The sequence below is a fragment of the Mercenaria mercenaria genome, chromosome 15 (assembly GCF_021730395.1).
Source record: "Mercenaria mercenaria strain notata chromosome 15, MADL_Memer_1, whole genome shotgun sequence".
Classification (NCBI taxonomy): Eukaryota; Metazoa; Mollusca; class Bivalvia; order Venerida; family Veneridae; genus Mercenaria; species Mercenaria mercenaria.
In genome coordinates this window covers 8878912-8896037 of record NC_069375.1, presented here as the reverse complement: position 1 = coordinate 8896037, position 17126 = coordinate 8878912, and the positions used below count along the sequence as shown (strand labels likewise).

General features: G+C 37.2%; 1 protein-coding gene across 2 annotated transcripts; it reads left to right on the top strand.

The window, feature by feature from the left end:
* Window positions 1-7010: 7010 nt before the first annotated feature.
* LOC123559808 (uncharacterized) lies at window positions 7011-15661 on the top strand. Of its 2 annotated transcripts, XM_045351932.2 has the most exons (5): window positions 7011-7229; window positions 8858-8959; window positions 12386-12874; window positions 13637-13746; window positions 14181-15661. In XM_045351932.2, the coding sequence occupies exons 3-5, from the start codon at window positions 12386-12388 to the stop codon at window positions 15595-15597; spliced, it is 2016 nt and encodes a 671-aa protein (XP_045207867.1). In that variant the 5' UTR covers window positions 7011-7229; window positions 8858-8959; the 3' UTR covers window positions 15598-15661. The 2 variants fall into 2 exon arrangements, with proteins under 2 accessions (XP_045207867.1, XP_045207859.1); XM_045351924.2 differs by lacking the exon at window positions 8858-8959 and having other exon boundaries at window positions 7012-7229.
* The last annotated feature ends 1465 nt before the right edge of the window (window positions 15662-17126 follow it).

The following is a 17126-nucleotide window of genomic DNA, read 5'->3' as shown; positions in this document are numbered from 1 at the left end:
CAACATAAGCACTCTAGGTGCTTTTGAACCGACTATATGTTAACAAATTTATAAGGAACAAAAGTAGAACAAGCTGTAAAAGAAGGATAGAGAAAAGTGGAAACATCACAGGTCGCTCAACACGACAAAAACGAAAATGTTGCAGGCTCGGTTTGATTGAGCCTGTTCATGGACGGTAGTGGAAATGCATGCTACCGTCCACGCCCTCTAGCCCCGGGTTGAGCAGAACTCAACATTTATACATGCTAAAAGTACAAAAAGCAATTTAGAGACATCCGCAGATGTATTCAAACGGCGGTGAGCATGGAACCTTCAATGATACACGTGTTGAGGCGTGTAATTCCATGAAGAGCGGCGTTTGGTCCCCAGATAAAGTAAAGGATTTGCCCCAAACGAGAAAACAATGGGCAGAACTAAACAAACTGGAATTTAGGAAGGGGATCTGAGGTTATGGAGCCTGCGTATCACAGGAACTGTCAAAAGACAAAATTAAAAAGCAGGCACCATAACCAAAGGGTGATCAAACAATACCCAAGGTTATAAAAGCGGGAGTATTGGAACCACCCAGGCCGAAATGGTCATGTTGAGAAACTAAACAGTACCAATAACACGACATAAAAGTCGTGCTGAACGATCTGAGAAGATCGAAATATAACAGCCCTGATTGAATGTACGGGGAGACTTTTTACGACCGCCACACGGCACAAACAACGCTGCTGTGATAATAAAAAAGAGAAAAGTGGAAACATCACAGGTCGCTCAACACGACAAAAACGAAAATGTTGCAGGCTCGGTTTGATTGAGCCTGTTCATGGACGGTAGTGGAAATGCATGCTACCGTCTACGCCCTCTAGCCCCGGGTTGAGCAGAACTCAACATTTACACATGCTAAAAGTACAAAAAGCAATTTAGAGATATCCGCAGATGTATTCAAACGGCGGTGAACATGGAACCTTCAATGATACACGTGTTGAGGCGTGTAATTCCATGAAGAGCGGCGTTTGGTCCCCAGATAAAGTAAAGGGTTTGCCCCAAACGAGAAAACAATGGGCAGAACTAAACAAACTGGAATTTAGGAAGGGGATCTGAGGTTATGGAGCCTGCGTATCACAGGAACTGTCAAAAGACAAAATTAAAAAGCAGACACCATATCCAAAGGGTGATTAAACAATACCCAAGGCTATAAAAGCGGGAGTATTGGAACCACCCAGGCCGAAATGGTCATGTTGAGAAACTAAACAGTACCAATAACACGACATAAAAGTCGTGCTGAACGATCTGAGAAGATCGAAATACAACAGCCCTGATTGAATGTACGGGGAGACTTTTTACGACCGCCATACGGCACAAACAACGCTGCTGTGATAATAAAATAGAGAAAAGTGGAAACATCAAGGACTTTTATATACGAAAAAGCAGTTATCTTTTTCGAATTACTGAGCATAATATACATCTACTTCAGTACAAAATTTCTGTCAATGACTGACCATTACTTTTCGGCGCAAAAATTTAAAAGAAAGATAGAAACGGGCAGATCAAAGATTCAGATCAGATCAGGTCCAGATCAAATTAAACCTAGAATTGTAAAGGATTTGTTTGTTTGTTTGTTTTGGGTTTAACGCCGTTTTTCAACAGTATTTCAGTCATGTATCGGCGGGCAGTTAACCTAACCAGTGTTCCTGGATTCTGTACCAGTGCAAACCTGTTCTCCGCAAGTAACTGGCAACTTCCCCACATGAATCAGAGGTGGAGGACTAATGATTTCAGACACAATGTCGTTTATCAAATAGTCACGGGGAACATACGCCCCGCCCGAGGATCGAACTCACGACCCCGCGATCCGTAGACCAACGCTCTACCTACTCAGCTAAGCAGGCGGGCTAGAATTGTAAAGGAAATGAATATGCAAATGAGATAGCACAATTTTTGACTATGTTATTCAATAAATCCCTAAATACTGGTTCTGTACCATCAGACTGGTCCGAGGTCTATGTAACGCCTGTTTTTAAAAAAGGTGAACAATTTCAAGCTTCAAATTAAAGGCCACTGCCTTTAACCTGTATAGCTTGTAAGATCTTAGAGCAAATATTTGTTAGTAATGTTCTAGATCATTTAGACAAATTCAATATCTTGGAGGACAACCAGCATGGTTTTCGAGCCCGGCGGTCTTGCGAAACCCAACTAGTGGGTTTTATTCACGATTTAGCTCAGTCAATACAGCGAAGCCAGGTTGGTGTTGCCATCATGGATTTTTCCAAAACCTTTGATGTCCACCATGGGAGACTGCTCTTAACATTAGCCCATTATGGCATCAGAGGCTCTACTCATTTATGGATAAAAACATTTCTGGGAAATCGAACTCAAAAAGTTGTGGTCGGTGGGCAACATCCAGCTCGGCTCCTGTTACTTCAGGCGTCCTTCAAGGGTCAGTCTTAGGACCTCTCCTGTTTCTGCTTTACATAAATGATCTACATGCGTCTGTGTCCTCCAGTGTACGTCTTTTTGCAGACGACTGTGTAATTAATAGGACTATAAATTCACAGACTGATTCAACTCAGATGCAAGGGGACCTTGACAATTAAGCATTGTGAGAGCAGAAATGGAAAATGTCTTTCAATGTAAACAAATGTCATATATTGTATTTCTCTAGGTCTAGAAAGACTTTAAATACAGTCTACACCTTGCACAATCAGCCCCTGTCTGTTGTCAGTCAAACCACCTTTTTAGGCGTGGTAGTAACATCAAATTTATCTTGGTCTCCTCATGTAAATGAAATTTCTAACAAAGCTAGTCAGAGCTTAGGTTTCTTCAAACGGAACATTTATTCTTCCAAACGTTCCACCAAGGCAGCTGCTTATAACACTATAGTAAAAGACAATAGGTAAGGGTAGATTTCTCGGAAGCACAGAGCACCAAAAACACAGCATCAGAGCCACGCATTTGCAAATTGGCCCACAACAAAAAGAAGCTGTAATGGAAAAATATTACAGACGGATTGCTTCAAAAATCTAACAAGTACATACAAATTTGTGCCAAATATAGATAGAGGGGGAGGAAGTGGTAAGGGGTAAAAAGGGGGTAGGGGAGGAAGTTGAAGGGGGAAAGTAGAACAAGGATGAATATACATAGGGAATGCTACGTTCCTTAATCACAGTTACACTACAACGTAAACCACAATAGCGCAGATATTCATGTACCAAAGATAAACACACAACCACACCCAACTAACTAACATAGAAAAACAGACAAGTAAGATACAAGAACACAGTAGGGCATCCCTATAAGAAGGAAAAAACAATCGTGTACCACCTTAGGATTCCGGCAACCAAAATAAAGAAGGGGGGAGGGGGGCGCACGAAAACTACCTCAAAGTAAAGGGGGGATACAAAAAGGAGCGCAAATGCAAGGGGAAAGGAGGGGGCGATAGCGGGAGTGAGGAGAAGGAGGAAAAAACGCTTACAACAAAGAAGACAACATACGCAACAGGCAATACAAGACAGACAGAAAACCAGTTGAAAATAAGGGCACCGCCTTGGAACGGTCAGTAACCTATATAAAGGAAACTGGGGGTTTAAACGCGTTTAGGACATACCAACCTCGCACTTACCCTATTTTCAACAAGTTAGACAACACAATGTAAATAAAATCTCCGCTGAGAAAGGCTCTAACATTAGCGCAAAAATACCAGATTAATTAAGTAAAACATAAAATTAAAGTAAATCTAAAGTATATAATTATAACAATGTACTCAACAACTTGTCTGAAGTCAGAGCACCAAGAGCCTAACTTTTAAGGGCACGACTAAGAAAGCTGCAAGACAAAGTTCAACTCCCTCCGTCAGTTGTATGTAGGATTTAGGAGAAAAGCATCATGGAGTCTTACACTTTATTAGTCATCGCACGATTTTCGCTTAGTATCCTCTTTTGATAAACTTTTTAACCCATTTTACAAATATTTGATTAAAGTAAGGACTATGTTTAATTTTATAAACTACATCTCCATAGTATTCCGGGTGTGTAAGTCTAAGTTTTAAAAGTGTTTTAGGTTAGTATTGTATTTTTTCTAACAGTTTCGACGATCTGTAGTAAAATTTACTGAAAGCTTTCCGTGGCTTATGATAACGGTAACCCTGTTGTAATAACGTTTTGGTGATATGAAGATTTCTATCATTAAAATCCTCTATCTTTGAGCAAGCTCTTGCAAAACGAATAAGTTGTGAAATATAGACACCGTATGATGTTGCTCGAGGGACATCTCCATCAAGGTGGGGGAAGTTGACAATTTCAAAATTAAAATCGTCCATTTTATCATATATTTTCGTTTCTAGATTATTATTCACAATTGTTAAATTTAATCCAAAAATGACGCTTCTAAATCTGAAGTATTAGTCTTGTTAAGCTGTAACTCTTTTGAGTAAAAATGTTTCACCATTTCTAAAAAAATATAGGTTGTCTATATTAAAAATACCATCAAGATACTTTGAGGTTCCATTAAAAGCTTCAATAATTTCAAATTGTGTCTCATTGGATAAACTAAGCATGAAACCTCGTTCATAACAGTATAAGAATAAATCAGCAATGAGTGGGGCACAGTTGGTTCCCATCGGGATACCAATTACTTGTCTGTAAGTTTTATTGCCAAAGTTGATAAATATGTTATCTAGTAGAAACCTTAGAGCTTCACAAACCTAATCACAACTCCATAGGTTGTATCTCTTAAATGTACTGTTAGAAAAGAATGCTGTAGTTTCATTGCAAGTCAGATAATTAAAGTTTTCTCTTGTAAATGTTTTCTCAGTTAAAGCTACCAGTTTTTCTTTAATAAGATTATGTGGTAGATTAGTATAAAGAGTAGAAAAGTCATATGTACTTATACTCGAACATTTGAAGCGTTTTTTTAGCTTTTTGATAACATCTCTAGAGTTCTTGATGGACCAAAACAGATTAACACCCGAGTTCTCATACACCTTGGAGCAATACTTCTGTACGTGGTTTTTTATTGCAGTAAAACAATAAGTCAAAAGTAGAGAAATGTTTTTGTAGTGCATAAGGTTGAATTTGCAATGAATCGAACTTTATATGGAGTTTTGTGAAGTTTAGGGATCCACTAAAGAGTAGGGAGCTTCATCTGACTATCGTTAAGTGCGACATTAAAATTTATACATTGATTTACATGACTTTTTGCAATACTATTCTCATCAAGTTGTGATAACTGGTAAGTTTTTGTATATTTCAATTCATTTTGTAATATTTCTATGTAGTAAATGCGTCATATAATAATAATAATATTCATATGCCTTTATAACTTTAAAGCCAATGTGCATCATTTATGGCATTATAAAGAACATGTGAAAAATCCAAATCGAATGAGTAGCTATTTGCATCTGTCACCTGTTTTAAATTAACATAGCTACAAAAAGTGCGTTCACTTCTCTCAAAATTTAACAATGGACATTCAAATATTAACTTATTACTAGAACAATAGAAAACAAAATATTTACACAATTTCCTTTTAGTAGATGTTTTGAATTGTAAAAAATGTCACACAACAAAGATCGTAATGAGAAAAAAATGCACATTTTGCTTCATGTTAATATTTAGAAATAATTTATAGCAAAAGAGTGCTTTAACACTATTTATGAACGATGGGCGGTTATACGTCGGGCGTAATAATTTATTTGTACGACATATTACCGCCCGAGTGTATAAATAGTGTTAAAACACGGTTTTGCTATAAATTATTTCAATTCTAATATGCCTTCAATCTAAAACGGTAGATAAAATATAGTATCGCTCTTTTTTGGTCGCAACAAAAACGATGACGTCATCGCACGTTACCGTGACGTCATTCTAGCGTAAGTGTGTTTTAACAGAGGCAAGCACAACCTCCGCGCAGGAATATTGTCAAACAATCTACTGTACCGATAAGGGGAAGTAACACTGTATTGGAGTTTGAGGCAAGCATATTAGAACCATAATTCTAATATGCTTGTCTCTGTTTACCTGCGGGGACGTCAATGTTTTTGTTGCGATAAAGAAAGAGCGCTTCTAGGCCTATATTTTATCTACTGTTTTAGATTAAGGGCATATTAGAATCGAAATAATTTATAGCAAAACCGTGTTTTAATACTATTTATACACTCGGGTGGTAATATTGCTGCGCCCTCGTGATATTATTACGCCCGACATATAACCACCCATCGAGCATAAAAAGTGTTAAAACACTCTTTTGCTATAAATTATTTCTTAGCTACACACATGCATTTTAATGTTCTTGGATTAGGCTACCAAGAGAAAGTAAAGAAATCAAATTGCATTTTAACAGCAATCAGAAGAAACGTCAAACACTAAAATACAGTGTCTGTATAACAGCAGGTTTTCTTTTGGAAACTGGATTGGAATGCACTACATCAGGCAAATGTGCATACGTTGACAGTGAGTAGTAACGAAAAACCTGTCAGTAACGGAAATAGTTGCCAGCACCATACCGTAGCAGACAGTCACGGAACGTGAGTAACCATAAGATAACGTAACGTTATTCTTAGGTGCACCATTAATTATAGGCCTAATGGCGTTACAAGTATAACAAATAATAACTTATGTTCGTAAGGTAATATTTAATAACAAGCTACAAAAATGATGATTTATAGTTAATATATTTTTGAATACGTGTTACACAACACAGTGGTATCAATTCAATATTAAAACCAAATCTTACATAAACTAGGCGATAGTTGTGTGCCAAAAGGTAAAAATTGTGAAGATATAGATTGAGAAGTGGTAAAGTGGTTGACAATATAAATTGAGAAGTGGTTGAAGAATAGAAGAGGAAACTAACTAGACTGACTAAGTCCTACGTTTTATAAAAAAATCTTTCTGAGTGATACTAGTAATTAGTTACCAACGACATACTGTTTTTAAAAAAGAACCGCACATACGTGATTAATTAAGCGTTTGAAGGTAATCGAATATTCAAGCGTTGACGTTAAAATGCCGATAGGGTCTTATGACACGTACGCGTGATGGATGAAGACAACTGCAGATGTCATTAACATGAACAATACCATGTAAACCACATTGTCTAGATTACATTTACATCGAACATGTGTAGGAGTTGCTCTATACAAGAGCTGTTTAAGACAAAGTTTCGGACATAATTCTATTGTTTTACGAGTAATAAATTGGATAATGCTTCTCGCAAAGATCTTGATTTAAAAAATAAAATTGAAGGTAATATATTATATATATCTTAATACTATTTAATAAGTAACTTGGGGTAAGAACCGAGCAACATTAAGGTCAAATCCAGTTGAGAGTGGGCTTTGACAGCGGACTCTGCAATCCCTTACCACAGCGCCAGCACAGTCCAGGAAGCAGTCGTCTTGGGTAGTTGAAATACAACAAAGTTTCTATGATCGATCTAACATAAATACGTAGACCGAAGCTAAACTAACGGATCAATATCGTAACAAAGACTTCAATGATAATATCATAGTTTTGGTAAATTTATCATTAATTCAGGATTAATTAACGGAAAATAAAGGCATCTGTCATTTTTATTATGAAAACATATCGTTATCACGATATTTTACGATGAACGTCACGTTTGATTTCACCGTATTGTCAGTTCACTCGTGACAATGACCGCAAATCCTTTTTTCCTTATTGGATTGTTTAAATGTCACTTTGTCACATTGTCCAGCTGTCGACTTTGGTGTTCTGTGACATCATAGAGTACAACTATAGCAGCACTTCAATGTGGATCGAACAGTCTATCTCAGGGTTGCAGACTGACGCTTGACCTATTACGCTGACCGATCAGACTAAAATTCCGTCTAAACTCATTCTGTAAAATGCTTGGATACATACATGAATTATTTTAGAGTCTGAAAATTCAATGTTGTGACTCCAGCGAGGTTCAAATTTATGGTCTACAGATGTAGGAGACCATTCCTGATCAGCTGACCCCCTTTCCAATGACCGTCAAAACTGGTGTCCCGTGATTCTTACTTTAGGCTAATTTATTTGTGGCTGAAATTTTGTCGAGATTTCTATAGCTGGAGAAAGCACACTCAAGCAAAAAGCCATAACATTCTGTACTTTTGTTAATAGGGATAGAGCAAAAAGAAAGTTTGAAGTCTCAGTTTCATGCATACTTTAAACGTTGATTAACTCTTACCCTGCTAAATTTCTTTAATGAACTTGTCCATCTATCAGTTCGGGCAGTACCATTAACTGTTTAAAGGGGTATTTACCAAAAAGATACTGACTGAATGGCGAACAGTGCAGATCATTATCAGCACTGGTCGCAAAGGCAGAATCAGTCGTGTCAATAATGACCTAGAGTCCTTTGAGAATGTGTTAAAACAGCATTGTAACCAACAGGTATCATGATCATGATCATGATCAAAGGCTTGTTTCTTCGTTTTAGTACATCCTCTACATGATGTCAACATGTCAATTTAACGTGTTTATGTATTTTATGTATGTTAATGTAAGTATAACATGCATCATTCAGTTTTATGTTCTTGTATAGGCCTAGGTCAGGAAATTTTAAACAAACCGTACAGAAATTACATTAAAACTCACAGTAGAGGACTTTAGAAAGACAGGGTGGTAGTCCCAACCTCCTCCACCTGCTAATAATTAGGCATACGTTTTCTGTGTAATTAAAAATTAAAGGCTTTTAAATCTTCCTGTTCGCTTCGCTTGCACATCATTATTACCATTCGGTACCATATTCCTATGCTACTCCTTTCGCTGACACATGCTCCTAATATTCATTTAAAAGTATTATATTTACAACAGAAAAGCGAGATCTAACAGTAAAATACATGTTCTTCTCGTTTCTCTTGTAGATCATTATACATCAGCGGCGATATCTCTAATGAAACTGGTACTTCTGTTGCTCCCTCCGCTCGAAAGTCGCAACTAGAATCTGCTAGTATATCACAACCACCGTAAGTGATATTCCTAGGCCTCAACAAAACATTTCTGTTCGTGAAACGTGATCATTACTCAGTGGTAGATATTCTTATGTCGCATATATTTTTTAGCTCGTTTCGATCGCATGTCTTCGTTTAGTTATTATTGATAACAGAGTAAAATAGCCATGTTTAGGATCTCCTGGATGACGTAAAAATAAATTTTAAAAGTACAAAACCCCTACGCCCTCATCCCAACCCAAAGTCCCGCAACCGCCCTTGACTAGACTTATTATTTTATTGATGTACTAGTAATAGACATTTCTAACGTAAACGTAAATCGGAAACGGATTACTGAATCCGTAAATGTTATTTGCAAATAATGGTCTAAGGGTGATACTATTGCATTACCACAAATTAGCCTAAAATTTTACGGATTCAATATTCCGTTTCGTAATTACGTTTACGTTAGAAAGGTCTATTAGAAAAGAAAATCTTGATAACATCAAGAGTAATTGATTTGTTTTATAATTATTGTCACTATATCTATTTGAAATCTTGGAGATTAATTTTGTGCCTGATTCATGTGCATGACTTGACAGAAAAAAGTTTTTCGGCGACGCCGTCTAAATTCGTTTTCGTTACCTATGCCACGTGACTTCAGTTTGCAAATCAAACTACTTGATAACGCATTATAGATACTTTATCAAAATGGAAGATTTATGCAACACTCTGCCTGATTGGACGAGGGTGTCAATTTCTTTCACTCTGTTGATTGTGCTACGCTGAGTGAAATGTAGACAAAGCGTTTATCCTAAACGACGCTGTTCACAGTTTTAAAGCTAACTTTGGCTCAGTATATTTAGCAAGAATATTGATATATCTCAAAATGATAAGTAAGTTTAATAAATATGATAAAAACCTGTTCAAATACCAACATATATCAAATTAAAGAAAGAGCTGAATACGGTCTGCGTATCACATGAATAAGGGTGTGATAAGAGTCTTTTATGTAGAGAAGTGCTTTTAAAAGATTTTCCTTGTTACAATTGTCGTCTGTATATGAAAAGGTTTCTTGCTTTTGTGACTTATTCAGATTGCATATTAAAATGAGTACTTGTTTGCTATGATATATTTGTTATAAATTATTTAACTGATTTATTATATATGAATATTTTTCTTTAGTATGGTATGCAAATATTGAAGTCAGTTAAAATCTGTTTTATTATATATATGCTATATAATGACTGAATCTCATTACACTGAAATGGAGGTACGCTGCATACAGTTTATCTATTTAATATGACTACGGTCAAACTTTGCTTATGAAACAGAAATATTGAAATAATTACAATTGTATGTTTTGCTTGACCTTCACTTTTTTATAGGTGTGACGTCACTGTCCAAAGATTCATGAATAGCGAATATGCATTTGTTAAAGCGGGATCAGTTGGCCTATTTTAGAAATAAATAAAAATAATAAATAAAAAAATCCTTTAATTGATTTTTTCTCATGTATTCTAATCAAACTTGATTTGTAGCATCTTTATTAGGCCCGCAGCCAACTTTGTTCAGCTGGGACATTTAACCCCTTTTAGGGGCTGCTAGAGCTAAAACTAGAAATGCCTTTATACAGCGTCTCATGAACAGCTTGGTGGATCTTTGTCATACTTGGTCTGGAGCATCATTATAAGGTCCTCTTCCAGATTTATTTATATAGGAACTTGGGCCCTATTAGGGACCACTATAGCTAAAAGTAGATATGCCTTTCTTCGCATTAACCACTAAAATGTAATGGATTTTTATCAAACTCGATGTGTAACAATATCGTAAGGTCTCCTGCTATTTTGTTACAAATGGGGATAGGGACCAATTTAGCTAAAATATAAACACGTTTAATGACCTCTTCTCATGAACCGCTTCATGAATCTTCATCAAACTACTGCTGTAATTGTTCGTCTAAGGATAAACGAAACAAAATTGCAACCCTACGAAACCTTTGCGAAAATTTAAAAGAGAACCATTTATATTGTTAAACTGCGGTGTTTAGTTTTGCAATTTGAAAAATGTTAGATGAAAGATGAATGTTAGATGAAAAATTCATAAACTTCATTCCTTATTACAATTCGCCGACCATCATTTTTAAAGATATTTCTTGTTCGAAATGTCCTCATTCTGAAACTTTACCACTGAGCAATGATATATCTCTTCGGAGAATTCCATAGCTGAAAATTACATTTCTGGCGATAAACTTACAGAAATTCACCCCAGAATGATGTGTGATTTATATTTGGATCTTGGCAAATAAAGTTGTTGTTTTTTTTCTTCAGAACGTGTGAAGCAGTACGTCCTAGTAAATGTTTTCAAATGATAAAGTATAGACCCAAAATAGTCGGTATGCCAACAATCGATTCTAGTCTACGTTTAAATGACTATGCATCAATTCAAGATCAATGACTGTTTAAAGATAAGTTTTTGGTGTTTTCCATCAAGTAGTGTATCTGTCAAACTTTTTAGATGGTGGAAATGAAAAGTCTCCAGACATTAACCATCTTTTTTAAAGACGTAATAGCATATGCTCTCGGTCTGAGGCGCTTGACTTGCAGGAGTCTGTTGTAAGGCATATGTTGTCAGTCATTGTAAGTGGGATATTCTCAATCTGAGCGCTAAGTTAGTGGGATATTCTGTTTGCTTCGTGTTCAAGATCTATAGTCTAGCTGTACCAAGTCAGTTGGTTCCTGGATGGATTGGACAAAACAAAATCCACTTGTAAACTTGTTTGATCTCCAAGTGTGACCTTGACCTTTAAGGTACAGATCTGAGTATTGCATTAAACACGTGATGTTGGTAATGGGAATATTCGTGTGGTATACTACTTCATTCCCTCCAAGGTTGACCTTGACCAGGTACCTGCCTGAGGCTTGTGTGTGACCATGAGTATGTTGAGTATTTGTTCTAAAAATATTAATAGAACATGAACTAGAACCCATAAACTTGTAACCTCCGACATTGTGCTTTGAGCTACAGCCATTGGTCACGCGTTAAGACCGGATACAAAATGTACCGTTTCCTAGAGTTACCTTGACCTTTTCAATATTAACATCACTTGCAGGATGGCAGGGTTAATGACAAGACACGAAGTATGGCGGATAGTAAGCAGATAGACGGAAGAACGGTCGGTTCATTATAATGCACTCTTTCTTCTTCTAAAAGAGGTAGAGGGCATGTGTTTGATAACCGGTTATTTATCGAAGATTAATACGACTTATTGCATAGTGACACACAATGGCAAATAAAATAAGGCTATTTCACTTTATTGATCAGAATTCCAGAAATGCTCCCAATGCTCCCAAAGGATATAAATGGGAGCTACACATACACATGACACAAATGTTACAGTCAGCCTATTACTCCCAAAATCAAGAATAACAGTAACTTTATAAATTCTGTCTTCTATTTCAGATGTGGATACTTGTATTCCTTGTTCTGTATCTGTCTTCTGGGTTCGCTAAAATAACAGAAATACCGTTGCCGACAGATGTACATTTGTGCTTTGAACAAGAGCTCTCACAATCTAACGTCACAAATGTAATAGGAGAGGTGATATTTTCGAGATGTGTACACAAGGTCCTATGGGTAAAACAAACGCCACAATTGAAAAAGCGTCCTTTAGGAACAGACGCTGAAAACTGGATCACAAGTCTTGTAGAGAGAAGTCACATTATGGATTTTCCGTCCGGTAATAGTCACCCAGACGCTTACAGGCCGCGTCCACGGCGTCAGGCCAGCAGAGCTCAAACAGGAAGTAGATTACAACTAGAACGCGGCCAGACAGGAAGACGTCGACAGACGTTGCGTCGCCAGCCGCGTGTCCGAAAAGAATATCGGATGCTGACGGAAAGAGAAAGATTTATGTTTCACAGGGCAATAAATATGCTCAAAGCAGATACAGTAAGTTAATTTCAACTGTAGAGTAAAAGTACATACCTATACGTTTTGAGGACTTTAAAATGGTTTGTCCTAAGATTTTTTTTTACCCGAAAGTTTAAATGTACTTTTATTTGTTAAGGTAGATCTATGCTCAAGTTGTAAGTAAATAACAGAGATTTGGTGAGTTCTAGAAATAAGTCGTGATCTTAAAAAGCACTCGTATTGTGGACTACATAGTTAGCTTTTAAAATGGTCAAAAATAACAAACAGATGCGCCTTAAAATAATGCTTATTGATTATTTTTGATACTTTATCATGTATTTATTTTTAAAGAAAATATTGTATTACAGTGTACATCTTGACGCATGTACCTTTAAATACGCGAAAAAGGTGACATACCAAAATAAGTTCCAAACGAAAAGTATCACAACGGAAATATATACGACTTTAAAAAAGTATATTATAGTCTGAGCTCTGGGTTATTATTTTTAGAGGCAATTATGGGCTAGAAATCCAAAGAGGAGTGATGATTTCTTGTTGTTTTAAAGTCACTAACTCTAGTTTATATGACGACTTTCCAGTTTAATTAGTGGAGGTAGGTGACCATACGGCACAGGAGGGTATAACCACTTTCCTCCGGCCAACTGGATACTTTTCTCACTGAGGGAAAGGAAAACGCTTGAAAGTTCAGAAAAATATCTGTGAAGTAATAACTCAATATAAATTAACTATACCATATGTTGGCATTAAAGTGTAAAGTAAACGTATGATTTATTTTTACAGTCTGTAGCACCTAACAAGTATGACGCTCTTGCACAGCTGCACTACATGTCGGTCGGTCGGGCTCACTACGGTCCAAACTTCCTACCGTGGCACAGACTCTTTCTTGTGGTGTAAGTACACGACTTGTTATAGTTATTTCCAATATCTTCAGTCGAAAGATGTTAATCAAAATGAAATTCCATTTATCTATCCGAGTCCAAGTTTTGACGTTTGAATGGCAGCATCAAGTTAGCTTTTTCTCACCTCTCAGTATTGAATCTGATTAATATGACCTTTGAAGTTTAGAACCAGCAACCAGTTTTATAATCATTAAACCCTGACAGGCAGGCTTGTTTGTTATCGAGGCAAATAGTGCCAAAAAGCCTGCCTTTCGAAGAGATGACTTTTTCCATTCACTGTGTCTGATTCTATAACTTGAACTTACTTGCAATGACAAATAAGTATTTAAATCACACTGTTTAGACACTGCAATGACTTGAATTTTCGGACAGAACTTCTTGCAGTACATTATCGAACTGAGTTATTTATTGTTCGTGTTTTACAGGATGGAAAACGCTCTGAGGGAGAAAATTCCTTCTGTGACTATACCGTATTGGGATAGTACTCTGGATGATCCTTTACGTGACCCTAGATCGTCAATCCTTTGGACGCCAGAATTCTTAGGACGTGCAAACGGATATGTCATTGACGGTCCGTTTGCCAACTGGGACACTCCGACTGGCCAGTTAGTTCGGTACTTTGGTAGCGGCGGCACTATGATGAACTGGACGTATATTTATAATGCGTTTAGGCAGAGTCATTTAGAAAATATTTCGGATCCGTATGCTAGACCCGAAAACAACATAGAAGATCATCATAACCAGGTACATGCCTGGGTGGGCGGTCACATGGCACCGCCAGCACTAGCTGCCTTCGACCCAGTGTTCTATCTTTTACATTCATACATTGATTTACTGTGGGAAATCTTCAGAGGACTTCAGGAACGGCGCGGAATTGATCCAACAACGGATTATCCGAGGAATGTTACAGAGATTCCAGACGGGCAAAGATACGATGACCCATCCGGATTTGGCACTTTGTTAAACAGACATGGTTTAAGCAATGTTTTTACGAAAAATATATACAAATACGACCGTCCCCCGTCGTGTACCGTTCAAAATCAAGATTGTGGTACGACAAACTTGCGTTGTGACACCTCCGGCTCGCGGCCGAAATGTGTTTCTGCGTCTGTTTTTGATATACGGACATTATTGCTGCCAAATGGACTTCCGATGGAAGGGGGCTCGGGGATTAGGGAGTTAAGAAGCCCTGGATCAAAGGAAAGAAAGAAGCAAGCAAAATTGTTCGAGATGATAGAAAGTGTATCCAATGTACAATGCCAAGCGAAAAACGTAAATGAAAAATACGTGAATAATTTTGGCATAGATGGAGTGATGGATAAACAAAAATGGGCTTACATACCTGTGCAAGTTGTTTATAAAAATCATATATTAAGTCGTCAAGCGCCAGATTCAGATGCGGTTTACGATATTTGTAAGCGAAATACAACTTCTAGTAACTTACCATCAAGAATATTTGTTGAATCGAATGGTCTTAATTACAACGGCATGTACAAAGAGATTTCACATTTTAAAAATGACTTGATGACCGCATCATTGATTACGTACATAGGTGTTAAGAAGCCAACGACAGATGCGTTCACTGATGTGCTGGTTAGCGGCTACGACGAGTGCGGTCGTATTTGTCAGCCATATTGTCTTGATGAAACACGCACCAGACACCGAAGATGTAACGGCGGTATTCGGATATCCAATGATGTTCCATTGTTGTACGGAAGTGACGTCAAATCTGCCGAAAACTCGGTTTGGCAGGAAGACCAATACGGACTTCCATACATCGTTGAAAATGAAATATTTATGAACATACTTTGTGAGACTACTAAATCATTTTGGCCTTGGTAAATGTTTGCTGTGTGGTCTCTTTAAACTATTTATTTCTCATACTTTCAAATAAAAGTATGTTTTACTCCTGTTTTAATCTTTCTTTAGTGTTTTGACTAAAACATAATTAAAACATAGTAACTGGAAGTTTCTCAGTACTATAGGCCTACCGTTGATTCTATCTTGAAATTTCGACTTATCCCTGAATTCGACTTATTAACTACTTATTTAGATAGAGATGGTCCGTATCTTTTGATCTCATTTCAGATTGTTGTAAAATCTTTCTTGTGTACCAGACTGGAATTTCTGGTGAGTTCACCAGTGCTGGAAATCTCCGCCTTACATCCCGAGGTGTTAAATGACTCTCGAGCTCTAAATGACGTACAACGAACTACATCTCTGAAGCTGAGATTCGTGTAGTAATTGTGATTTTACGTAAAGCCGGATAAAAAACAAATACATTGATAGTTCCTCTAAAAAACAAATACCTTGATAGTTCCTGTTTGTTCCTTACAATCAATTTCCCGATTCAAGAAACGTTATTTTACGGAAAAGACTGAACGTTTCACTGCAGATGATAAACTAACACAGGAACTATATTATGTTGAGTTTGTCTTTGTAACGTCATGACGTACTCCTGTTTACGGCGCTTTGTTAATTAATGCGCTATTGTAAGGGGAAAAATGCCGCCATAAGAAATCATTTGTTTGAATTCATTTTTACTATAATTTGTTGAATATGGCATCAAAAAAAAAAAAAAAAAAAAAAAAAAAAAAGATTCAATCACTGGTGGCAAGTGCAGATTGAAATATCCGGCTCTCAGGTAACTACTGCCAAAACAGTTCGTCTCGAGCCGGATATTCCTATCTGCACCTTCCATCAATGAAAGAATCTTATAATCTTCACAAAATGGTTGGTTTGCGTTTTCAGGTTTTGCGTTGTCTTTACAACGAGTACCACATGTATCAGGGGTTGAGGATGAACAGCGATTTCTGACAAATCGTCACCTCGTCCGTGAATCGAACTCATGATCCGACTACACGTAAATCTTTGTTCTCCGCATGTGCTAGAAAGAAAGAGACTCCCATTCTAAACTGATGACAACGGTCAAGTCGGGTTCGGACCTGGTCAGTCAGCCCCCACAGTGAAAAGCCGGTTAGTCACAAGAAAGAGAATCTTTTCTATGGAGTCCAAGAGGTCACAGAACTATATCAGGAAAGACAATTATAACACCATTAATGTCATCTTGACTGGTCCTTATGTTGAGTCAGATTGGTCGAAACCAGTATCCTACCAGTTATAACAGGTTTGGCTGCCTTATGTGATCCCTAATGAACTTTGAAGGCATTTTACAGCCTCTTAAATAGTGAAAATGTGAAGTGGGTACATCTTAATTAATACAGTTACACATCCATATATGTTTGGTACCCAGCAGGTGGTGTCTGAAACATTTACCAGAACGTAACAGTATGTCTACATACACTGTTATTCGCTTAGAATTACCCTGTCGTACACCCGTGTTTGATATACCCCGGCCTCTTGAGCTACGC

What these genes read in the sequence shown, in the direction of transcription:
- LOC123559808 (XM_045351932.2), top strand. Translation starts at nt 12,386, where the DNA reads ATGTGGATACTTGTATTCCTTGTTCTGTATCTGTCTTCTGGGTTCGCT. An exon ending in ATATGCTCAAAGCAGATACA is followed by an intron (nt 12,875 to 13,636) that starts GTAAGTTAATTT and finishes TTATTTTTACAG; the next exon opens with TCTGTAGCACCTAACAAGTA. An exon ending in CACAGACTCTTTCTTGTGGT is followed by an intron (nt 13,747 to 14,180) that starts GTAAGTACACGA and finishes CGTGTTTTACAG; the next exon opens with GATGGAAAACGCTCTGAGGG.